The sequence below is a fragment of the Colletotrichum phormii genome, assembly GCF_030913505.1.
Source record: "Colletotrichum phormii strain CBS 102054 chromosome Unknown BDP81scaffold_10, whole genome shotgun sequence".
NCBI classification, from domain to species: Eukaryota; Fungi; Ascomycota; class Sordariomycetes; order Glomerellales; family Glomerellaceae; genus Colletotrichum; species Colletotrichum phormii.
The window spans coordinates 626,643-650,498 of record NW_026851452.1 but is presented as its reverse complement, the minus strand read 5'-3'; the positions used below and the strand labels follow the sequence as shown (position 1 = coordinate 650,498).

Genomic DNA, 23,856 nt, shown 5'->3' with positions numbered 1-23,856 from the left:
AATAGGACCGGCTGCCTCCAACACCAAAAGTCCGTCCGTCCACTTATTCTCCCCCTCCCCTCCGTCTACTAGTTTGGCCGGCGTCTCTCCCGATTGCTCGTCACAGCCTACCGCAGTAATTACCTACCTTACCACAATAGTACTGTCCAACGTCTGGCTGTGTGGGAAATCAAAGTCCGCGTCCGCGCAATCTACATCCGGCGCACCATCTGTACAGTAATACACACTACGTGGCCCCGACCCCGTCGCCCCAAGTTTCTCTTGCCTCAGGTTGTTTTTCTCCTGAACCCCCGGCACCCACGGGCAATCTGAGACTGTGAACCCTCGAGATTTCCAGAAAAAGCGAAGCTTTCTTGGCAAGGCTCCCTCTTCGCTCTTGGCATATGCAACCAAGAACATCCGCTGCCAGCATCTCTCACATCCCAGCCTGCTATTCCATCATCAAATCAATTCCCCCTCCCAACCAGCCAGCCCGCCTAATCCCCAAGGCCCATACGCAGTATCCGTACTCCGTACACTGAGGCGCTGCTCCAGACGACCAGACGCTCAGAGCACAGGTCCCTTGACCGTCCCGACACACCGAGACCTCGTGGAGTCGGTCCTGAACCCGCCCGCCCGACCTACCGTTTCCCTGTCCTCCAGCCAAGACAACCCACTGGACCTCCAACAAACCCGTCGACTCTCGACTAAACCCCCCGCCTAAAGCTGTAAGCCACTTTGGCGTCGCTGTGCGAATCCCCTCATTGCATGTCGACGTCGAGGGTCCAACTCAAGTCGCCTTTGCTGCGCCCTCTTCCCCATCTCCACCTCGAGCCTGAACCCGAGCCTGAGCCTTCTCACCTTCTCCGCTCAACGAACTCCTCCACCATCGCCGACATCACCGTCCTTGTCACCACCCGCCACGACCATCACCACCACCGCCACCACCGACGACTCCCACAACCTCACGACACCGCCAAAGGCCCGGCCCACAAGTCGTTGCATACATGGGCGCATATTCGCATTCCAACGGCTCCGTCGAAGAAACAACCTCGTCCGCTCGCTCATTCTTCTCTCGCTTCGCTTTGCCCAGCCGATCGCGTTCGCGTAACCTCGCTGATTTCCACGTCCGCCCCGACGACCCCCACCGCCAGTACTCGGCTGGCGAACACGTCTATGGCGCCGTAGTCCTGACCGTAGTCAAGCCCATCCGCATAACCCATCTCACTGTTGCCCTGCATGGCTACGTTCGCGTGCATAAGGGCCCAGCCGTCAGCGAACCCCCCATCGCGAAACCCGCCTTGTCCGGACGCTCCTCGGCCCAGTACCACGGCAACGGCTATGCGTCGCTCTTCCAGGACGAGCAGGTGCTCAGTGGGGAGGGCAGGTTGGAGGCTGGAAAATACGAGTTCAAGTTTGATTTAGTGTTTCCCGAAAAGGGCTTGCCCAGTAGCATTGATGTACGTCCGGACTCCGCGACTAACGTGACGAGGCATACTTGCTAACGCGCTCCATTCCAGTTTGAACGAGGCACGATTTCCTACATGATAACAGCGACCCTGACGCGTCCGACCTCGATATCTCCGACATCATCCTGCGATCGAAAAATCCAGTTGGTTGAGCAAATAGACATTGCATCCCTCGCGCCGCCTCGCCCCCGAACCATCTATCTCGAGCCAATCTCCAAGAAATCGAGACGGAAGCGGACCGCTGGCAACGACAAGAATGCTGCCACAGTGGAAACTACGGAGCAAGGGTCAGATGTTGAGCAGCACGATGCTGAGCGCGTGGTAGAGTCACCAGCGCCAACAGAAGACCACCCGCATGATCCGCTCGAATACCCCCGAAGCCCAACGCACACGGATATACAGAGCGAAGTCAGCGGCGACAGTACCGTTAGCTCGAGCACGGGTATCAGTCTAGCTAGAGCTGAGCCTCAGCTAGCCAGCAGCTCGTTGACAAATTCAAAAATGCAAGCTGTCGATGAAAAGACGATTACGGCAACGATTGAGATGCTGAAGGGCGGGGCTTTGCCAGGCGACACAGTGTCAGTCAAGGTCTCGGTGCAGCACATCAAACGGATAAAGAGCATGCATGGTGTCATTGTCACCATGTACCGGCAGGGCAGGGTTGATACGGCACCGCCAGCCTCCATGTTCGCCGACATCATGTCGAAAGAAGAGACCCGCAAGCTGGCGAAAGAAGACTACTACCCGCGGTCGCGGACTGGATTGGGCGGCCTATCGCTGACCTCGACTTCGTCACTGAGCGTCTTCCGGAAGGACCTATCCCAGTCTGTTGCTCCACTCATTATCGATCCAGTTACACTGGAAACGACGGTGACAGCATCGCTCAAGGTGCCCGAAGATGTTTTCCCGACCATCAAGGGCGTGCCTGGGGATATGGTCAGCTTCAAATACCAAGTGGAGGTCCTGGTCGATTTGGGTGGGAGGCTCGCGAGCCAACTTCAAGGTGGAGGCCAGTCCAGGGTAGCTCAGTTTGCACCCGGGTCGGGAGCCACCGACGGCAACAACACGGCGCTTAACTCGTGGGGAGGAAACGTGATAGACACGGATCGGTTACGACGTGAAAAAGGAGTCATATCAGTCGTTTTCGAGGTCATTTTGGGTTCTACGGATAGTTCAAGGTTGCGCGGGCGGAGTAATACGTTGCGGACGTTCCAGATGCGAGAAGGATCACTCAGCAGGGAAGAAGTTTCTAGCCCCTGGCCGACGGACGATATCCACGCGGACGATGGTGAGAGCTACTGGCCGCAGCCTCCCGAGATGCCGGGCCCTCTCAGCCGGCAGCCTACGATCACGATACACCCGACGAGTCCTCCAGATGAGATGCAAGCACCAGCTTACGTACCTCCCCCACAAGTTCCGGACGAGGGTAGCATGACGGAGAAAGAGCGGGCACGGCGTCAAGAAGAGAGACTTTTACCGAGTCGACCGCCCCAGATGTCAGAAGCGGGCCCGTCAGGGACATCAGCACCGGAGCCGAATATCTACGACGCCGAGGACGAACCCCAGCCCGAACCGCAATCGCATCACGGTGCGAATGGGGTGGAGGAAGAGGCATCCGCGCCAACGCTGGATGATATTTCTACACATCAAGAAGCGCGGACAGAAGACAAACATGAGCTCGAGCGGCAGCGGCTGCTGGTCGAAGCCAGCGCGCCACCGGAATTCCCAGACGATTACGATGCGGGACCCAGTGCGTCGGCATCAGCACCGCCAGCGGACGTGGCCGAGCCGTCGGCGCCGGTATTAGCGGACGAGGACGACTACGGGCAGCAGTACAGTTACAGCACAGAAGCAGGCGCTGGACAGTCCAGCCACCAACACCACGCAGCAGGCTCAGAACCACTGCCGAGGTATGAGCGATGATGACACATTGGGAGAGGGGTGGGGAGCACGAGGTACGAAGAACCATGGTTGAATAGTGTATAATAAGTGTGGTTGTTGTGAGCATTTGCGAGTGCGTCATCTACAAAGTAACTATAGAGACACGAACGTGTGAAACGAAATTTTGAGAGCGAAAATGCAGCAAGCAATATGACATATTTCAAGTTCACCGCGGTCTCCCGTAACATTTCTGCACAGGTAACATCTACAGATACGTAATGGTATCGTGAGGAGTGAAGAACCAAGGTCTTGGCGAGGTAGCTTGTTCGGCCCCCCAGCCCGCATGGCATATGCAGATTGGGCGCTCGGCGAGCCGATTTGACGTCCGATGCACTCGGCAGCCACCCATCTTGGCACGAAGGGTTGTCCCGAGTGTTTGGCACCACGGCGTTTGTGAGGCGGCGGGCCTTTGGGGGGTGAAAGCAGCCCCCCACCTCTTGGCTGCGAACCATCTCAACTTCTTGAGATGTAGTCGAGGCCTGCCTACGTCGTAGACAGGAGTGATGGGTAGGATAGGGGAGGGGGGGAGAACGAACCGTCTCGTTAGTTTTCATGTTTGCTTACTCCGTATTGGAACTTGGAACACGGGAAAGGGGAAAGGGGAACGGGAAAGGGGGACGGGTGATCCACCGCTGCGACAAGAGAAAAAAATGCTTGTCGATGCTTGATTTTGGCGATCAAACGCTGCGTGCCCCTTGTCTTGTCTCTCTTCCTTCTTTTTGTTTTGTTACAGATTGTCGAGGCAGGGGACGATGTTCCGCTGTTGGCGGATTTTCCGGTATTTCCTTCCATCTCCCCTTGGCGAAACTTGGAAGACGCACAAAGGGCAAAGCAAAGCAGAGGCAATAGGCTCGATTGCCCATTTTCGGCTTCCGGAGGCCTGGCGTTGAGCAGATTTTCGAGGTATGGGCTTCTGCTTTTCCTACGCTAGTAAAATCATGCGTTTGTAGTCAAAACCTTGGTGGTTTATGATTTACGTCGGCTTCGTTAGTATGGCACTACTGGGAGAACCAAAAAAAAAAAAAAGTCACACACAAGTCCTACTAGAAATAAGGGCGTATACAACCCGTACGACCTTGGTCGATGACCTGAAGTTGTAGTCGGCGTCAGGCCAGATGAGAGGTTGTCGTTTCTAAAGGGACCCAAGGCTCCAGCCAAGGGGCGGGAATGAACGGGGGGTGGAGGGAGAGTTTGAGACGCCAGCCAACTCGTCGAGACAGCCGTCGCCGCAAAAGCTTGGCGGTTCGAACGGTAGGAACGGTACGGTACGGTTCCTTTCAGGAGGAACGCCGCCCGCCCGGGGCGGCTGGGCTGGACCCTTTGACTTGGCATTGACTGTCTACCCTACCCAAGGTTTTACTGCCCTCGTTTTGATAGGTGTAGCTGTGGCAGCTAAAAAGTGTGAACCTAAGGTAGATCTGGCAGCTCATGTGATTTGGTTGCTTGGTGTGCGTCTGTGGTACACCGTTCGTGAGGTGTTGGAGATCTTGTGAGGTTTTTGCTTGCAACCAATGGGAAGAGAAACGACGGATGCTCGGCATGGGTTATTATGCCTCTGGATGGAATCTCTGAATGTTGGTGGCTGAGTCTCGTGTGTGTGTGTGTTTTCTCCCAGACTCTGAGGTAGGTACGCTATAAGCAGCAAGGAGGCTTAGCTGCGGTGTTGCTGTTCTCTTCTGTTCGTACTGCCGCTACTGCGCAAGTGAGAATGGGAAGATGTTGGCTGGCGGATTCGTTCGGCACGTTCATGCGGGTACCGGACGGGGTGTGTCACTCACACTTCTCACGGTTGGGGTCCATCTCGATGCCTCTGGACCAAAAGTGGAGGTTTCGAAGAAGATTCCCATCAAAATGTGAAGGGATTGTCAAACAGTGACACTTGATGTTTTGGATTTGGTGTGGCCATTCTGATTGCTCCTGGTTCGTCAGCTTGCGTAGGTATTGTTCATATTGAATTGTATTATAATTCGCGTGTCACCTACCTAGTGCAGTGCTACCAAGCCTGCAAGTGGGAAGAAGATGTCTCTCCCGGTCCGCGTGCAAAAGGCAGGTCATTCGGGACGAGCGACGTACGTAGCAATGTCTCGCTAGAGATGGGCCTCAGTCTCCCAAGATGAGTCGCATGACTACGTTCATGTGCACAAGTCGAGTCGTCAGACTCCTTATTCGAGGTTTCAAATTCACTCGCTTTTCCTTCTCCCTTTTCTTTGCTCTCCATGCGAGACAAGCGCCCACGGAGATGCATATCGCAGGGGGGGGGGGGGGGGGGGGGGGGGGCAGCAAAAGTCAAGCGCGGAGCCTGCGAGGACGAGTCCAGCTGTCCTGGCCACTTTGGCGGCAACTAATGACCTACCTACACTAATTCTGTCCGAACCAAGGTGCCTCATTCCGTAGTAGCACAACACGAACCGAACCTCGGAATCCAAATATCGTTGGGGTGGGAATCTGTCATCATGGCGTTCAATGCTGCGGCATGTACCGAATGTACATCCATCTATGCAACGCGCCCAAGGCGAACGAACGAACGAACGAACGAACTTATGGATGGAAATGGGAACGGACCGTCTTTGGATAGGTAGGTGGGTAGGTAGGCACGTAGGTAGGTGGGTAGGTAGGCACGTAGGTAGGTAGGTAATGACTGATGGCCCACTACGGCAGCCCGCAAGGGGAAGTATGCCAAAAGTCCAGATTTTAATATAGTAACGGGAGGGGATATAATATTAAGTAATACTCACCTTTTCGCCCTATATATAAATATTATCTATACAATCTTATTACCTAGTATATTATTATATTAAGTGATTAAGTAAGAGAGTTGTATAATTTATTTTTGTACATATTTTTTTTAACGTGGTTTACCAGTCAGCCGCGCATTTCCTTATCGCATACTAAATTGCATATTTACCTAATTTCTTTGAATAATAACTAATTAAAAAGATTTCAGTATCTTTATAATATATTTAAAATATAACTAGTTAAATTTAATAGAAAAAGACACTTTAATCTTTTTATATTAAAATAAGCAGTGGAATAGAAATATGGGTCTTTGATAAGGATATAATATATCTACTCTATTTCTAAATAGAAATTAATTTTTAAAACTTTTTATTTAGTTTGGTGACTCTTATCAAAGACTAATGAAAAAATTTAAACGTTATATAACCAACATTGAAAAAGATATTAATTATATAATGTAGGCGACTTAGTATACGATAAGGAAATGCGCGGCTGACTGATATGCGCGGCTGACTGGTAAACCACGTTAATCAATTATAAATAATTATAAATAGAAGTACCCGGGTAGATTTTTAGGTAGGTACTATAATATGTAAATATTATTATATTAATATTTAGCTATATTAAGGCTACTGATAATATATGTTTACTTTAACTAATAATAAGTACTTTTTAAGTAATTACTTATTTTTAATTACCCTTCTAATTACCTTTTTAATTACTATATTATAACTACCTCTGGGCGGCACTAGCTATAGATCTAAATAATCAAACTAATTAAAACCTTTAAAATTATTTAATAAGTTAGAAGGGAAGGTACTACCCCCGACCGTAGCTGTAGTGTAGAAAATCGACTTTTAATATTCTTGCCCTTGCGGGCTGCCGTACCCACCACCCACAGACTGCTCCCCTCGGGAGAAAAAGATAACATGACCATGTGAACAAAACGACGTCAAAGACTGCCAACATCATCAATGGCAAAAAAGAAGAGAGCGAGAGAGGACGCATCACCAAGCCGCCACCGGGAACACGCATCCGGCCAATCAGGGTATCCACCTTTCCCCCAAGTTGTGGCTGGGCGCCGGCGGTGTCGCTTGCTGGCTGAGCCTGAGCCTGGCCCTGCTGCGCTTTTCACCGTAAATGGTAGGGCCCGTAGGGGTCAGGTCTGCAAGGAACAGTCATCACCTCAGCCATGCCGGGTCTGAACAGAGTGCTGGGCGGTAGAAACCCACTTCCAAATGCACTGCAATGGTCCATTATTGGACACCGGGGGCCCCGTAGCTAAGGTACCTTAGTGTAGTGTAAGTTGGTTCGGGATTACTCGCGGGTACCTCAATCTATCGCGCTCATCGGGCCTTGGCCGATTGTATCTTGTAATGTGCCCTTTCCTTCCTCCCCGCCCCGCCTGAAAACGTGTTCCGTACGAATACAGTACCTAAAAATCGGGGTTTCTCGCTCATTCGGTCCCCAGTGCTACTGACGGCGTGCGCAGCTGTCTTTGGGGGCGCTGTCTTGACGGGGATGGATGGGGCAGGAGGGAAAGAAAAGCTTCGATTCTCGGCCCCGCAGCTCATCGCTCTCTCCGAATGGACGACACCTCAGACCAGTGACCTCAGCACAAGCAAAAAGAACAGTCACCTCAATCTGCATGCTGGCAGCTGGGTAAGGGTACCAAAGTACCTATCCGACTACGGATACCTGCACTACCTACCCTATGTGCCTAAGGAACTAAAAAATGCTTAGACTGAAAAGTACTGGGCTGATGCGTCGTACCTTACACCTCCACTGTGACTTGAGGTGGGACGGGGGGGAGGGGAGGGGAAGCCACCGGGCAGCATCGCCCAGCCCGTCACTTTCGATGCAGAGCAGGGATCTCCTCGAACCTGTCACTGGGCCACTCACCTCTTCACTGCCTTACCTTACTCGATACAGATAGAGAGAGGAGGGGGGCCCTTATCGACACACGTTTCCGCCTTCTTGCTGTCTCGGATTTCCTTCATCTCACACACTCACTCTCATCCACCTCTGTCTTTCCTCATCAGATTCTCCATCAGTCGGCCTTTCACTCTCGCCTTGTCTGAATAGCTTCATTGTTTCACAACATATAAAAAACAAAACACAACTCTACACACACACATATATACAAGATGGCCAGCAACGACTACTACAACCAGGGTGGCAACTACAACAACCAAAACTATGGCCCTCCTCAAGGCGGTTACCCTCAGCACCCCCAAGCTGTAAGCACTCACTTTCACCCTACCCATTCCCAGACATTCTCGCTGCCGGCGCATTCCAATCTCCCCAATATTGTGGCGATTTCCATGCGCCGGCACCACACTCTACACGCAATCGCAAACCTGAACGCGAGAAAAAAAAACAATCACTAACATCTCAACCACAGGCCTACGGTCCCCCTCAAGGAGGCTACCAGCAGCAGCAGGGCGGCTACTATCCCCAAGGCGGCCAGCCGCCCATGCAGTACCAGCAACAGCCTCCCATGCAGGCGCCCCGGCAGAAGAAGCAGGGCGGCGGAAACTGCCTGACGGCCTGTCTCGCTGCCCTGTGCTGTTGCTGCGTTATCGACGAGACGTGCGAATGCTGCGCAGAATGGTGAGTTTTTTTTCTTCGTTCTCTATCCTTATCTCATCCATCATCATCATATACGTGGTGGCTAACGATACCCCTCAGTTGCGAGTGCTGTTTCGACATCTGCTAAATGACCTGAGAAAATCTCTCCTCACTTGCTCAACGAGCTAGAGCTAGATGTATTTCTCTCACTTCGGATCTCGGAAAATCTGACATCCTCGGCGTGTCAAAAGTACGCGGTCTGTGATTCTCCGTTGAAAAGAAAGTGGGGAACCCGACGGGATCACGGCAAATATCTTGCTTCGAACCAAAAAACTGTAATTGGGCTCCCCAACAAACCTAACTCCAGGGCGCCCCGAGCTTTTTCTTTTGAACGACGAAAAAAAAGCAAGAGGAGAGGAAATGAAAGGAAATCAATGGAAATCGACGGCTCTGTTTTTTGCGACCTCGCACGGCTAAACCGGCCAGGCCAGGCGCAAAGCAAACGGCACAGTCCTGAGACGACGCAACGAGTTGGGATGTGCTAGGGATGACGAATCGATTGGAGGAAACGGGAAATTTTTTTTAAATTTTTTTTGGGAGGGAACGGGTTCACGATGGGTTCAGCGTACCTCGTTGATTACTTTCCCCACGGGCGTTCATGGCGCTTTTCTTTCCCTCTACCCATCAACCTGGTTGAATTGCTGTCGGTGGACGCATTGTTTTATGCGCCATAATGACTTTTTTTTCCCCTCAGTAGTCTTTTGGAAAATGAACATATGTATACATACCTCCTTACATTTGGGTTTGAACCCGTGGTCAACGTGACATAAGGTAAGCATCATGAACATCAAGGATCCGGACGGCAAGATCGTCAATGGCTTGAATGCATGTCTGCATCTCCTCGGCGTACAAACTGCGGCATGGCATGACAGTATGAACTCGAGCAATATCAGGAATGACTGCCTCCTCGCCAGAATCAAAGGTAAAAGCAACTTAGCAACCAAAGTTAGGACATAACACCGGTATTTTTATTCCTATCAAACGCAACTAAGCACCTCACCAACCCAAGATCATTCTTGGTCGAGAGGCCCAGGGCGTGATTCATCGCTGGCCGTCACGGAGACTTTCGACTTTTTCTAACTGCTTTCCATCAACTCATACTTAGTTGTCCAGCTGGACATAGTTGGCAGGGAAGAGACCCTGCTTGCCACCGTAGGAACCGAACCACCAATCCTCGTCAGGGAACTCGAGGTCCTTGATCGTTGCATTCTCGGGGAAGGAAAGTTCTACAGAGAGAGCGTTAGCATCGTTACATGAGAGGGTTACGGGTTGGGCGCTCTTCTTACCATTGTCCTCAGCAGCCTCGTAGTCGAACTGTGCGGTGGCTGTTCGGCCACCACCGGCAGCTGCCGGTTCCGGCTCCGCTTGTGCCGGTGCAGGAGGAGGCGCGCTCCGTGCCGCCGGCGCCGGTTCAGGCTCATCCTCGACAAGCTCGACGTAGTTGCTGGGGAACAAGCCGCTCTCGCCGTGGGAGTTGGTACCCATCCACCAGTCCTCGTCCACCATCTCAATGTTTGTGACATACTCGCCCTCGCGGAGCTCAAGCTCGTTGTCTTCCGCCTTCTCGTAGTCGTATTGGATCACAGCACGTTTGCCGCCGCTGTCTGCCTGGCCTGCCGCAACCTGCTCCTGGCCGAATTGCTGCTCTGCGACAGCCGCCGCAGCACCACGGCCGGCGTCGTTGTCTTCCGGAAGGTCCTCCTCTCTTGGCAGCTCTTGGTGAGTAGGAATAGGACGGGGAGGTTCTCTCTCCTCGGGCGCCTCCATCTCGACCTGGGGACCACGAGACACGGGCTGCGCAACTCTGATCGGAGACTGGGGCTCCTCCTCCTCTTCCTCTTCGGGTGCCGGCCTGGAAGGCAGACCGGGCAGAGCAAATCCACCGGCCGGGGGAGGCCGAGAACCGCTAGGTGGGGGAGGAGGAGACGGTTCATCGTACTCTTGCTGCTCCTGTTCGCGGGGAATGGGCGGGGCTCCACCGGTGAAGCGCTCCTTGAGGGCACCGATGCCACCGCTGGGAGAGGCGGGCGTCTCGACACTTCGCTGGGCATCCTCGCCAGTGTTATCCTGGCTGATGGAGCCCTTTCCGTACTCGGGCATCTTGACGGGTCCCCATGACTTGCCAGAGTAGCCGCTCTTCCATTCTCCGGTTGACTGAACGCCAATAGGAGAAGTGATCGGAGGCGACACAACGTTGGAGACGGATCCGCCCTGCTTTCCCTTCTTCTCGGCCCAAAGCTGAGCTGGCGTCTTGCCACCTTCGTCGGCAAAGGTCCGGCTCGCGGCACCCACTGGTGGGGGAGCTGGGGTGGAGGGTGCGCCGAGTCCAAGACCGGGCGCGGGGGCCTTGGTGCCGGTGAAAGCGGCCGCTCCGCCAAACTTGTTGGCAACCTTGGGCTTCGGCAGCGATGTCAAGCGCTCTGACTGGTTGAATGCAGCGCTTCGCTCGGCCAGCGACTTGGGCCGCTCGTCTTCCTCAGGCTCTTGTGCCGCAGCCTCTGAAGGCTTCTGTGCCGCAGCCTCTGAAGGCTTCTGTGCCTTGGCGCGAATAGCTGCAATGTCGACCTTGCCGATAGGTTCGTAGGCACCCTTGACAGGGGCAGGCCTGTCGTCCTGCTGGTTCTTCGCTGCAGCTCGAATCGCAGCAATATCCACCTTTCCAACGGGTTGGTATGCGCCCCTCACAACGTCAGGCTTGTCTTGCGAGCCGTTTCCGTTGAAGCCGGAAGGTTCTTGCCGTTGCTTCGTGAGCTCTGCCATGTTGACCTTGGTGGGCTTATACGCAGATTGGACCTTCTCGAGCTGGGACCGGGTCACCTGGGGAGCATCGTCTCCCCAGCCGTCCTCGTCGACGTCGGCGGGCTTGCGGTTTCGCGCGGCAACGATGGGGTTGACACCGCTTGATGATGTGGTGGGTGTGAAGACGGGCTTAGAGGCAACCGGAGGTGGGGCAGCGAAAGACGTGGAGCCGCCTGCTGAGTACTTGGCACCGGAGGCATCGGCAATCTTGCGCATGACGCTCTCGGGCTCGAGGTCGCTGTCTGAACGAGCGGTGATCTGGACGTGGTAGCCGTGGAGGATCTTGGCAACGGCGGCGGTATGGGTGGTGAAGTAGCCCTTGGTTCTCTCGGGGACACCGCCTCCGCACCAGGCAATCAAGGCGTTCTTGGGGAGGCCAGAGTTGGAGTCCTTGACCTTGACGAAAGCGAACTGGATGCGGCCCTCGTTGAAGTCTTCGATGAGCTCCGAGAGCTCGCCATCTGCGTAGGAAAGGACATATGTCAGCGCATTGTCTTCCCCCAAGCGACGTCGGGAGCTCGGGCGAAAGAGCGGGGGAACTTACCACCAGTGCTCTGGACCTTCAGCACACTCTCCTTGTTGCCGCTGTCCTGGAAAGCATTGGCCAAAGGAGCCTGGACTGAGAATAGAGCCCATTGAGCGTATGTTGGGGAGCTCGAGTTCGGGGGCGGGCCGTTGATGACTCCCTGGTAGCTGCTCTTGATCGAGGGTCCGTTGATGGACAGATTGAGTGACGCCATTGCGAGTTTGGGCAGTAAGCTCGACTAGCAGTGGTCGTCGATCGTTGAGTCGTCAGTAGATGAGGGGATTGGTGAGGGGGGGGAAAGAGGTATAATAGTAGGGTGGAAGATGTTTGGTCGTAAAGGTCTCCGTCGGAGAGTCGCCTATGTCTGACGGGCAAGAAGCTGACGTACCAAACCAGCCCTCTTCTCTATTGCAGAAAGTCGTGGACAGCCGAGAGTTGGAGAGGCGCAGCACAGGTGGAACTAGAACTTGGAGGTGAAGCACGGTCCCGCCAGCATCCAATACGCGGACGGTCGGTTACGCAGCTCAGCGTTGTTCAGCGCCGGCCAGGTGTCGAGGCGGGGCAGGCTGGGCAGCTAAGGTACCTGACTGACTGGCACTGCAGCCTGGGGAGGGGAGGGGACGAGGGGGAACGAGACGAGTGGAGGGCGGGTCAACCGTCAGAGCCAGCGAACGGAGTACGGAGTACAGTAACACACTGTGCTCCGAAGGTGCTTGCCGCTTTCGCTCTCCGCTTCGGGCCTCTGCACTGCTCTAGTGGGGCAGCTTGGGCGTGGCAGGCGTCGTCCCCCGCCGAGTGGAATTATTCACATATGTAATTATACCGCATAAATCTCGCGACAGATGACGCAACTCGAGCCTTTCCCCCCTACAGTCATCAACCAATGCAGTAATCCCATCTCCTGCCCGCGGAGATCACTGTATCCGGCACAATCGCAGCCACCCCGAAAAATCACGACTTGCCCCTCCAAATAATACCCCTCCACCCGACGTATCGGAGACCCGTGGTTTATCAGCCGTTGGACTTGTCATTCCGCGATTCAACGACAGACCGAACCCGTCCCTCTTCTCAAGTGTGTTCCACAAGACTCTACGACTCCACGCGACTCCCTCCCACGGCTTCCTCTATCCGATTGACCCCAAATAAACCCTCGTCGCATCACCTCCAACAACCGACCATCCCAAGAGTTCGCGATCCGCCAAAAACACACAATGTCGACGATCACGGAGATCACCAGCCTTGCCGACTGGGAGAAGCACATTGCCTCCACCCCGCCTTCCACCCTCCACATCATCTCCTTCCATGCACCATGGGCCGCCCCATGCGCCCAGATGGCTACCGTCCTTTCGACCCTTGCCTCCGAATACCCCGTCACCAGCCCCCCGCAGACATCCTGGGTTTCCATAAACGCCGAAGAGCTCAGCGACATTAGCGAGACATACAACGTCACCGCCGTCCCCTTCCTCGTTCTTCTGCGCAACGGCCAAGTCCTGGAGACCGTCAGCGGTAGCAGCGCTGTCAAGGTCCGCAATGCGATCGAGACACACGCCAAGAAGCCCGCCGGCGCGGCTGCCACAGTAAACGGCAACCAAGGCGTCGAGAATGGTCCCAGCGCGATGCAGGTTGACGAGCCCGTCGACCCGGTCAAGGCCAAGGAGGAGTTGTTCAAGCGCCTGGCCGACCTTGTCAAGGCTGCGCCCGTCATGCTCTTCATGAAGGGTACCCCCAGCTCACCTCAGTGCGGCTTTTCAAGACAGCTTGTTGCCATCTTGAGAGAGCACTCGGTCAAGTACGGGTTCTTCAATATCTTGGCAGACGATGAGGTACGACAGGGCCTGAAGGAGTATGCCGAGTGGCCGACCTACCCTCAGCTCTGGGTTGATGGTGAGCTGGTTGGTGGCCTTGATATTGTAAGTTTGAGGTCTCAACAATCATGGCTGACTTACATATGCTGATATCATTCCCTCCCTAGGTCAAGGAAGAACTCTCCAACGATCCCGAGTTCTTTGGCCCGTACAGCATCAAGGCCAGTGCTGAGGCCGCTGCCTAAACCGCCTAGTTATCAACAACATCCTGCATATTCACGCCTGCCCGGTTCTCACCGTGTAAGACGTGACGATTCTCGTCGTCTTTACATACCCATTCACATTTGATTTACATCCTTGCCCGGCCATGCTGAAATCCAAAACCTAGCTGGTCTTTGGATGGGGCGACGATACAGTTTTGAGTGCGATCATGTCATTCGCCAAGCATCGTTTGAAGGGCTCCATGATATCTCCGATCTGGGAAAATTGACTGGGAAGAAGCATTTGGGAAACTGATAGAAAAGCATCTTTGGTCCAAGACACTACGAGTCCCAGCTCGGAGATTCGGCATGGCCGGAGTAATCATCGCTTCCAAGACACAGGCCCGGCACACAAAAGTTGACGCATTTGAAGGCATGAGAACATGAGATGAGGAGGCGATGTCAAAAGAAGCGGATACTTTCAAGTACCTTAGTTAAGGCTCGTCTTCACGTTATCGTTAATGACAATGGAATCATTCAAGGCAGTCTGCGGCTCCACTTCTGTGACATACCCTCTAGATACGGTGCTTCAAGTCTTTCGCCCCTGAATGAGAGGGGGCTCAAGTCTGACCGCCATGATACTTTAACAAAGTTTCCAAGTGCCTGCCTGACATAACGTCCATCATTTTGTACACCACGTTTCACTGCTGGGCCTCGATCAATACCAGACACCTCTTGGATGAGACCGGATTCTACTCAGCTGTATTTAACAGCCCAACCTGAGGAAACATCCATCTGACGACGTAAATCCCAGCTCCGTGGATTCCAAAGCTGAGAGGGATAGTGTCCGAGCTTAACAACAACGTAACCGCTGCAGCAACGTCTTCGTCTTCATGATACTTTTCGTCTCTTCAACATCTCATTGACACGCTCACAGGCCAGCCCAAATGAATTGTCCCTGGCTGTTGATACGCCAGTGAAGGTGAGTCGAATGCCATGGGATGGAGTCATTACATGAGGGAACCTCCTTCTTGGTTCCAGAACACGCTGCGATCCAGATCATGTCTCGTAAGATCTTGTGCGAGGACCTCATTCGCGTGGTCGGTAGACTTGTCTTATTACCTAGTCAACGATTGGGGTATGAGCCGATTATGGTAGTGGCAAGACCATAAGATGACGACGACCTCATATACAGTCACTCCCAAATGTGTAACCCAAAGAGCCGTTGTAGCACTATCCCAAACCTCGACGTAGGCATTACATCAGGCTCGGCACCCTGATGACTGTGGCCGTGGGTGATTCACCTTTCAGGTGAAGTTGCCTAGGCAACCCAAGGTATCTCACCTTCCGCCCATCACCTCAAGGTCAGATGAAAAAAAGGGCGCCCACACACGTGACCTACCGTCGAGAGAAAGCCTCCATATACCCCCTCAATTCCATTCTCGTCACCAGCACAGCAGGCGCCCTCTAGGCCGGGGGTCAGGTCAAACTGTGGCGTGGGTGGTAGAGTTGGTTAAAGGTCAATAATCAATTACGCCCATCTACAGCCTACTCGATGACAGGCTATCCGAGTTCGAATCCCAGCATGAGCACCAAGAGATGTAGCCCCCAGATTAACACCGGGGGGGTGACCTCTTTTTAGTTCAGGTAGTTTAGACACTTTGATATGCCCATTCTATGCAGGAGGGAAGGGGCAGCCAAGTCTGGAATCTCTTTTTTTTCTTTTTTTTCTTTTTTTTCGCCCCTTTACTTAGACTTCATGTTGGCACAATTGCCGCTATGTGGGAAAGAAGGCTCTACAGAATACCAAGCATGAACTTGGACTGTTTCTCATCAGACCTGCACTACCTTGAGTAAAGAAAGTAGTCAAACATCCTCCTACCCGCCAAGATAGACGGCACACGGAGCCCAGGAGTATCGGACCACAAGCCATACTTACTACCTATGCAATCTTCATCGAGAACAGATATCTACAACTCGTCCAAAGCACAGTCACCGCCAACCTCGTCTAGAAAATACCCTGTATAGTCTTCGTTTCTTCGGCACTGCGTTGAGGTAACGTGAGAGAGTTGTGATATGTTGCGTAAATTCACTGCTGATCTGACCCCTTTCCACTCCCATGGCCTAAATGGCTTCCCTGCACCATTTCGCAGTCATCCAGCAGCTTCAATATGTTTACTACTATCATATTCAAGCAACAGATTGAAAAATGCTTCTCCGCTGCTGAATCCGTTTGGCATGATCATGAACTTAAGTCTGAGAAAAGTCGGGCCAAACTGGCTGGACCCTCCCTACACTAAGTCCTGAAATCGGTTTGAAAGCTATATCATAGAAACATTCGACAGTGGGAAATCCTGAAAGTTGATTTACTCATATTGTCTACATGTAATCTCATGCCATTCCACCCCAATGACACCATGATTGAAGCTGCAAACAATGAGTTCATCCATTGTCCAACACCCAATCCCAACCCCTCCAAACTCAACCCCTCCAAACTCAACCCCCAACCCCCTATTCCCCTGGTAGACGTCTGCCCATCTCCTACATCACAACAACCAAAAGCACCGTAACAGCACCAAAAACAGCAGCCACATACCCACTCCCTTGCGTTGTCCTACACCCCGCATTAGGCACAAGCACAGCAGGCGACGTCGCCACCGCAAACGACCCACCACTCGGCGCCGCGGCACCAACACCGACCGCCGTCGCGAGAATCATGGACGTCCAGAGGGACGACGGCAGCGTGATGCTGGGGCCGATCTGGACGACGGGCGTCGCACCGGCGTCGACGCCGAGCTGGGGTTGAGGCGTGGGCACGATGACTCCCGTGGAGACGGAAGTGCTGGATTGCTTGTCTCCCGTGTTGCTGCCGCTGCCAGAGCCGGAACCGGTCTCACTATCGGACTCGGTGTCGGAGTCATCACCTGACCCCTTTCCTGAACCACTGCCGGAACCGCCGCTCTCCTCTCCGCTCTTGCCGCCGCTTCCGCTTCCGCTATCACCCCCCTTTTCGCTTTCCTTGCCTCCACCAGCAGTAGTGCTAGGCACAGGCGTCGCCGAACCCCCGCCAGCCGTGGCAGTAGCACTCTCCGTAGTCGACGCAGGGACATCAGATTTGACCGATTTCAGCGGCGCCCCGCCATCCGCAGGCAGGGTCCCCTTATACGGCAACGCGCCGCCCGAACTCACAGCAGACGCCGGCGCCGGCTCAGACGACTGAGGCTGAGGCTTCGTCACGGCCGTGTCGTTGCTCGGCCGTGTCGAGGGCGAGGGAGCGGCGATGGGTACGGGAGCTACGGCAGCGGGTTCGGTGACGGGGAGGGCGGGCAGGCCGGTCGGGGTGGCGCTGCTGCTGCTGTTGACTGCTGGGTTCGCGGCGCTCGGGAGGATGGGGGGCTCGCTTGCGGCTGGGGGCGCGGGGACAGTGGTGTTCTTTGGTATGGGGATGGTTACGATTGGTAGGGAGGGCGTGGTTGACGCTTCTGGCGTGATGCTAGTGCGGTTCGCTGGGACTTCTGCTGCTGGTTGAGTGGCGGCGGGCGCCTTGCTCTCGGCCGGCTGCTGGATCTGTTTTTAGTATGTGCTATGCTTTGGGACGATCCAGGGGAAACTTACCTCGGCGCTCGGAGCTGTCTGGTTCTTGGTTGGCGCAAGTGTCGGGAAAGCCGGGCCCGAGTCCGGAATCGTGGAGTAAATAGGGGTAGGAGTAACCTCGGCGTTCGCGGGCGCCGTCTGGTTCTTGGTGACCGAAAGGCTCGGGAACGCCGGGCCAGAGTCCGGGATCGTGGAGTAAATCGGCGTGGGCGTGACCTCAGCGCCGCCACCCGGGGGACCCGTCTGGTTCTTGGTCGCTGACAATGTTGGGAAAGACGCGGGCGCGGAGGCGGACTGGATAGTCGAATATATCGGCGTCGGGGTGGTCTCGGGGGCCGCTGGAGTTTGGTTCTTTTCGGCGATGCTCGTGAGCGGTTTCGAGGAGTTGCGAGGCACGGATTCATCGGGCACAGGGGCGGCTTTCTCGTCAGGGGTCGCGGGCTCCTTGGATCTGCCTCCCTCCTGTTTGGAAGGGGAGACTCCAGGCGCGGTGCCATTCAAGATGCCGTTCTTAGACTCGTCAGGCCTGATGAGAGCAGCTTCCGTAGGGGTAGCCTCCGCGACGGCGACGCCGGCGGGAATAGCATCAGGGGGCAAGACGCCAGAATACACAACCTTGGGGGGACCAGCAGCCGCGGTGACGATCTCCACCTGCGCCGGGTCCGCTCCGATTATCGTCTGGATTACGGGCTGCTGGGTAAGTTGGGTAATCTGGAACGATTCGGACACGACGACGGCCTGGACTGAGTCCGTAATGACGATGGCGAAGCTCTCAAAGGCCGTGATGGAGGCGCTGGGGTTCCAGTTCAGACGGCCGACGTTGTCGACTTGCACTGCAAGAAATTTTTGGTTAATTATCTAGTCCGGTAGATGTTCATATTGACCCGGGAACTTTACCTGCAATCTTCTCTGCAATGACTGACAAGTCCGTCTTGCCACTAGGAACCAGGTCGATATTGACAGGGGCCTGTAGGCCCGCCGTCTGCCACTCAACCTCGAATTGCTGGTTTGGCATCAAGACATCCCCGGCCCTCGGCTTCGAAATCTGCGCGTTGCATACCGAAACACCGAGGAAAAGCCCCAATGATGTTGTAAACCGCATCTTGTCTAGTTGATTGGTTTCTTGAGATGTTTTTGTCGAGTATAGATCGTGCCGAGTCCACCAAGAATAAGTAACCACGTGTCGAATATCGTAAGTTTTGAATTAGTGAAAATCGGCCAACTAGGGCTCGGGTATCGAAAGTCGAAAGGGCGGGCGTATAAAACGAACGGAATGCTTGAAGTGAAGCTGGCCTGCAGGATAGGTTGGAATAAAGAAGGGCGTTCAAACAAAAAAGTGAACAAGAGTTAGCAAATAGAATCGAAGACGCAACTCGAAAACAGCGTAACAAGAAGTGGATGAAGAAGCGGAAGATCAAGAAGGGAAGCAACAAAGAAGGGGGGAGTCACTTCGAGATCCTCGCTTCCCGGGCTGGGAAGGGTTTTGATGGGATGGATCTCTCTCTCTCCCTCGCGGCGCGTGTAAGTCCAACAACTCCTTGGACAGGGGGCCTCGTAGGCAAACCGCACCAAGTTCACCAGAACGTCATCCTAAGCTTAAGGATAAAAAGGCTGGGCAGGGGGGTGGTTGTCGACCACGTCTCATCGGCCGAGACTCGGTACGACGGGGGGCAGGACCACAAAGATGGAAAACCCCCTGATCCCATTCGATGGAATGGGCTTTTGCCAAGAACTACAATGGCTGCCCAGATGGCATAAGAAACGTTTGCGAGAGCGACACTAAGCCACTTGGGAAGACCTCGGCGGTAAGTGTGGAAGGAGGGGCGGTGATGGTGGATAAGGGGAGGATCTCGTGAATGGCCAAGGGTGGTTTCGCGATCCTGGGCTTTGCTTCATCTTTCTGCCGCTTTCCAGCTGGGCATTTCTCTTTCTTCACTAGCCGCTTGCTAGAGTGTGGCGCATTACGCAGATATTCAAGCGTAGACCCGTATTTCGACCACCATCACAATGGAGATTAAGCTCGTCGAATTCCTCATGGCTCCTGAGAAAGCTTTCGTCTCAACGATGGGTGGTTAAGCTCGTGTAAAGCTACAGGGGAAAGCCCAGCAAAACTTCAGACAACACCTCCTGTACTCCGTATTGAGCCAGTGAACCAAGCCATGGGCAGCAAGCACCTTGCTGTGTTTTCGTTCAATATCCAATCGTGATGAGCGGCGGGAACAAAGGGCCAATTCGTTCGAACCTCGAGGAAGAGGGAGGTTGAAAGTCGGGATGACATGGAAAGGGCTCGTGTAAAGCCTGCGGCTGAGACGTCTGTACCTGGCGCCGATCAAACCTAAAACCTCCCGCCCGGTGCAACGCGGAGAAAGTGGGACCGTCTTAGTATCTTTGCCTGGTTTTGCTGCACGACCACTAACAGGAGCGCACTGATCGCGGCCCCTGTCAACGTAATCCGGGCTTGCTGTGGGATGAACCGCCATGTATCACCATTCTTTCTCCGTGTTTGACGCTGTTCAGCCTGTGGACTCGAAGAGTCGAAGGCATTGGTTATTGACCATTGGGTAACGTATCTGCAATACAGACAAAAATTCTGGGTACACCATAAATAAGCCTGCCACCTTACCCATTATCTTAACACACTTGTTGACAAGCATATCCCAGCTCATTACGGAGACTCCCAAAGCCCTCATCAATGAATATTCATTCTTACCATGAAGCCCGTTACACAGTACCGGGTTGCAGAGAATTCTGCAGTGACAATCATTGACGTTTTAAGCAGATTTTTTTATTTTTTATTTTTTTTATAGCTCGGTGTTGTAGATCCTTAGCCATGCAAAAATGTGACGGCGCTGAGGTTTCCTGGGTGCAAAGATCATACAAGTCATTACGTGACGATTAGTTCCTCTTGCAGTTTACTTAACTTTTACCCAACACTTTGCCCCACGGTCTTGGTCACCTTCCGCCTCACAGGTATTACCTCACGGCACTAGGCTAACATGTAGTAGCCCTTGACCACAGGTCACGATAGAATATGAAGCCTGAGCTAGACTGATTCATTCCATTCTTTAACCATCCGTGTGAACTGTGATACCGTACAAGCCTTAGGCTCTTCGTCTCCAAACCCTCCTAAAAACAACTAACAAGTGGTCCCAACCAGGTTGACCGAGCCACCATGCCGCATTAAACATACACTGCCCTCCTTCTAAATACCCGTCTTTCAAGTATTACTAATACTTGGTATCCCAATCAAATTCCGGCTCAGGAGGCTCCTAAGCCCCACCCTCAGATTGATTCCCTGGCGTGTTGGTGTTTGACACACCGTGGAAGGCATCGCCAAACGCAGAGTCCTCCATCTCCATGTTCATATCCAGACCATCACCCATAGACCCGCCGTAGCCGGCCAGAGCGTCGCCGGCCGAGTCCAGGTCACCCAGCGAGCTAAAGCCGCCAGGAGTCTGGGTGTCTGCTGGCGTTCCGGCAGCAGACGGGGCCTTGACGGCAGGCTTGGCAGCCTCGTCCTCAGTTGCACCAGTGGCGGCGGCAGCGGCTCCGGCGGAGGGATCGGGCGTTGCACCTCCCTTAGGCACGACGACCCAATCACCGCTGCCGGTTCCTTGATCAGGCGCGGTGGAAGAGGCATCCTTGGAAGACTCTGTGTTGCCCATCGTGACGTCCTCTACCGCAGCAGCAGGAGCGCCGGTGGAAGCCTGCGCCTCGGTTTCTTCCTGGATGGTGGGGGGAACCGGTGCGGGCGACGGTGCATTTGCGTTGGCTGGGGTTCCTGCGTTTGAGTTCATGTGTGTTTGCGGTGTAGGGAAGTTGTTCAGAGGAGTTGAGTTGGCAGAGAATCCAGTGTGCATCTCGTCGAGGAGTCCTGCTGCAGTGCCTCCCATGTCGATATCCGAGTCGCCCACCATCACGCCGCTGTGGTTAGAGCCAGCCTGGGACGGCCGCCGTGATCCCGAGGCATTCGCGTCAGCACCAGCCGCCGGTGCGGGAGGAGAGCTCGCCGGCGGCGGGACTGGTGAAGGCTCCTTGACAGGTTCAGGGGCGGGCTCCTGGAAGCCACCATCTTGTATGCGGTGCACATTGTGGAGGACCTCAATGTGCCGGCCCAGGTTAGCCTCCACCTGAGCCACAATCTCGTCCACCTTCTTGTTGTGCTTCTGTGACCAAGGGCCAGAGTTATCGTCCGCATCGGTAGAGTAACCCTCCAGGCGCCACGGCTCTGGTCCGCGCTCCTGGACAGACTTTTTGACGTCCTTCTCCGCATCAACGAATATCGAACTTGCCTTGAGGCTTGCCAAGTTTTTTGCGTGCTCCGCCTTCATCTTCTCCATCTCAGCCTTGGTGGCGTCAAGATGCTCCTGGACCCGTTTTCTGAACTCATCAGCGAGGCCGGGCTCTAGCCGTCCAATATAAGGCTTTTGGGGCGGCTCAGTAAGGGCGTTTGCGCTCTGTGCCGAGAAGATGCCGTCAGTCAATGGTGCCAGCTCTCCCTTGAGACCAAGTCCGAGATCGGGAGGTGCAATCTGGCTAAGGCCGTAGGGCGAAGACACAATCTCCTCCATCCACTCGTGGTTTTGCTGATACCGCGCAAAGGAAATGTCTCTAGGGGTGAGATGGTCAAAGAGATCCTTCTCGAGTTCTTCGTCATCGTGCAGAGCCTCGGCATGAGCCAAAGCCTGTTGCTGCTGCTGGGCTTGCGCCTGCGCCTGTGCTTGTTGACGACCACGACGTCCTTGGGGACCCGCAGGGGGATAGGCCATCTGCTGCGGTACGCGCCGCGATTGAGCTGGCGGGTTGTACATCTGAGGCCGTCCGCCATTACGCGGGAACTGGATCGAGGGCCAACTCGCGCGATCGGAAAGCATAAAGTCCTTTCGTGCTATCTGTCCACACTTCTGGAGGTGGTTGCGAGTCCCCATGATATGCTGGGTCTCTTGTGACACGGGAATCAGGTTGACGGGGACACGGTCGGAGGGGTCGGAAGGGCCATAGTGAACGATCCAGAGACTGATGTCTGGTTGGGGCGCGTTCATTACCCCGGTCTGCGAGGGAACGAGGCGGAATCTGCGGCGAGCGTGCATGGCGACCTGCTCGCCAGGAATGAAAGCCGACTTGACAAAGTGGATTTCGAGAGACTGATATCAAAGTCAGATTATTGCTTCGACAATGCGACAAGATGCCTACCAATCCATTTCCAACATCCTGTCTATGGTACTGCTCGGGGCCACAGATCATTCCGTCGCTGGCGAAATTCGTTCCGAGCCTCTTGAGAGGTTGCCATGTAAGGTAGACCTGGCCGTCGCGGGGTCGGTCGAGGTAGGTCCAGAAGAAGGGAGCTTTGTCTTTCGCGACTTGGGGCGCCGCCATCAACCATTTCGTCACTTGGTTCAGATCGACGCGTGCCTGGTCGGCATAGTGGTTGGCGGATATGAGGTGAGCATGGCTCAGCTAGGGAACGGTCAGCGATGATTTTGGACTTTCGATGCTTAATCTAATGCTGGCTGCGGTGACCTACCAGCTCCTGGTCGATACCGTCACTCGGGTCTTGTGCCATGGCGGATCGCGACGTGGGATGCACGGTGCGATGTGGTTGAGGTGGATGCTGATGCACAGCTTTCGTCGCGCAGAGCAAGCGATTGCCTCTCTAGGCCGTGGTTGTATGTGAGGAGGTTAGTCGACAAAGAAATGGGAAGGATTGAGATGACGCGACAATTGGGGAAGCTGCGGTTGGTTGATGAATTGATTGACTTGCAGCTTGGTTCGCGGTCCCCAAATTTGTCGCGACGAGGCTGCGGCACCATGAGAGACCCTGGTAGGTAGACAGCCAATCATAGAGGTACCGGCTAGGGTCCGTGCATGTGGATACATTTCCTCGGGTACCGTGGGCCGGCCTCCGACTACACTGTGCAATGAGCTCCGCGTTCGCCGCCAGTTCCGCCATCCAGTCAGTTACTCGCCGGTACAAGGAGAAGTAAGTCATTTATCAGACTTCTTTTACTTTGCGAAACATTCACATCAAAAGATCATATCGGAGGATTTGGAACAAATTTGGCCATGTTGCAATGTAGATCTGCGCATGATACTTTCCTCCCGGCACACTGTGTGTGTACCTTTTAGAGCTTCATCCGGGTCTTGTCTTCGCGAAGACTGCTACTCGACAGCTTCAC

At 54.2% G+C, this 23,856-nt stretch overlaps 7 protein-coding genes across 7 annotated transcripts; 3 read left to right on the top strand and 4 right to left on the bottom strand.

The window, feature by feature from the left end:
- Nucleotides 1–986: 986 nt before the first annotated feature.
- Nucleotides 987–3,371, top strand: BDP81DRAFT_319736 (arrestin; the record flags this gene model as incomplete). The annotated part of the gene is made up of 2 exons (XM_060584464.1): nt 987–1,439; nt 1,500–3,371. 2 exons carry the CDS (start codon nt 987–989, stop codon nt 3,369–3,371), a joined length of 2,325 nt encoding a protein of 774 aa, XP_060445205.1.
- Nucleotides 3,372–4,159: 788 nt separating this feature from the next.
- BDP81DRAFT_25216 (uncharacterized protein) lies at nt 4,160–4,828 on the bottom strand. The gene has a single exon (XM_060582872.1). It carries the CDS (start codon nt 4,719–4,721, stop codon nt 4,377–4,379), a length of 345 nt encoding a protein of 114 aa, XP_060445204.1. The 5' UTR covers nt 4,722–4,828; the 3' UTR covers nt 4,160–4,376.
- Nucleotides 4,829–8,272: 3,444 nt separating this feature from the next.
- Nucleotides 8,273–8,844, top strand: BDP81DRAFT_449600 (uncharacterized protein; the record flags this gene model as incomplete). Its single annotated transcript, XM_060592431.1, has 3 exons — nt 8,273–8,365; nt 8,530–8,738; nt 8,817–8,844. 3 exons carry the CDS (start codon nt 8,273–8,275, stop codon nt 8,842–8,844), a joined length of 330 nt encoding a protein of 109 aa, XP_060445203.1.
- An 858-nt stretch (nt 8,845–9,702) lies between these two features.
- BDP81DRAFT_348781 (uncharacterized protein) lies at nt 9,703–12,579 on the bottom strand. The gene is made up of 3 exons (XM_060586171.1): nt 12,100–12,579; nt 10,043–12,016; nt 9,703–9,982 (listed from the first exon to the last, which is right to left on the bottom strand). The coding sequence occupies exons 1-3, from the start codon at nt 12,293–12,295 to the stop codon at nt 9,858–9,860; spliced, it is 2,295 nt and encodes a 764-aa protein (XP_060445202.1). The 5' UTR covers nt 12,296–12,579; the 3' UTR covers nt 9,703–9,857.
- A 713-nt stretch (nt 12,580–13,292) lies between these two features.
- On the top strand, nt 13,293–14,131 carry BDP81DRAFT_394262 (glutaredoxin; the record flags this gene model as incomplete). The annotated part of the gene is made up of 2 exons (XM_060587935.1): nt 13,293–13,991; nt 14,054–14,131. 2 exons carry the CDS (start codon nt 13,293–13,295, stop codon nt 14,129–14,131), a joined length of 777 nt encoding a protein of 258 aa, XP_060445201.1.
- A 3,297-nt stretch (nt 14,132–17,428) lies between these two features.
- On the bottom strand, nt 17,429–19,017 carry BDP81DRAFT_25139 (uncharacterized protein). Its single transcript, XM_060582871.1, has 2 exons — nt 18,578–19,017; nt 17,429–18,513 (listed from the first exon to the last, which is right to left on the bottom strand). Exons 1-2 carry the CDS (start codon nt 18,780–18,782, stop codon nt 17,660–17,662), a joined length of 1,059 nt encoding a protein of 352 aa, XP_060445200.1. The 5' UTR covers nt 18,783–19,017; the 3' UTR covers nt 17,429–17,659.
- Nucleotides 19,018–20,949: 1,932 nt separating this feature from the next.
- BDP81DRAFT_461052 (uncharacterized protein) lies at nt 20,950–23,243 on the bottom strand (the record flags this gene model as incomplete). The annotated part of the gene is made up of 3 exons (XM_060593721.1): nt 20,950–22,824; nt 22,874–23,137; nt 23,205–23,243. The coding sequence occupies 3 exons, from the start codon at nt 23,241–23,243 to the stop codon at nt 20,950–20,952; spliced, it is 2,178 nt and encodes a 725-aa protein (XP_060445199.1).
- Nucleotides 23,244–23,856: the final 613 nt, after the last annotated feature.

Excerpts from the sequence above, each read along its gene's own strand:
- BDP81DRAFT_25216 (XM_060582872.1), bottom strand. The coding sequence starts at position 4,721 with ATGCCAAGTCAAAGGGTCCAGCCCAGCCGCCCCGGGCGGGCGGCGTTC.
- BDP81DRAFT_348781 (XM_060586171.1), bottom strand. The coding sequence starts at position 12,295 with ATGGCGTCACTCAATCTGTCCATCAACGGACCCTCGATCAAGAGCAGC. Across the intron at positions 12,017-12,099 it reads GAAGGTCCAGAGCACTGGTG|ATGGCGAGCTCTCGGAGCTC; the intron begins GTAAGTTCCCCC and ends TTTCCTACGCAG. Across the intron at positions 9,983-10,042 it reads CGAGGCTGCTGAGGACAATG|AACTTTCCTTCCCCGAGAAT; the intron begins GTAAGAAGAGCG and ends CTCTCTCTGTAG.
- BDP81DRAFT_25139 (XM_060582871.1), bottom strand. The coding sequence starts at position 18,782 with ATGCGGTTTACAACATCATTGGGGCTTTTCCTCGGTGTTTCGGTATGC. Across the intron at positions 18,514-18,577 it reads CATTGCAGAGAAGATTGCAG|TGCAAGTCGACAACGTCGGC; the intron begins GTAAAGTTCCCG and ends AATTTCTTGCAG.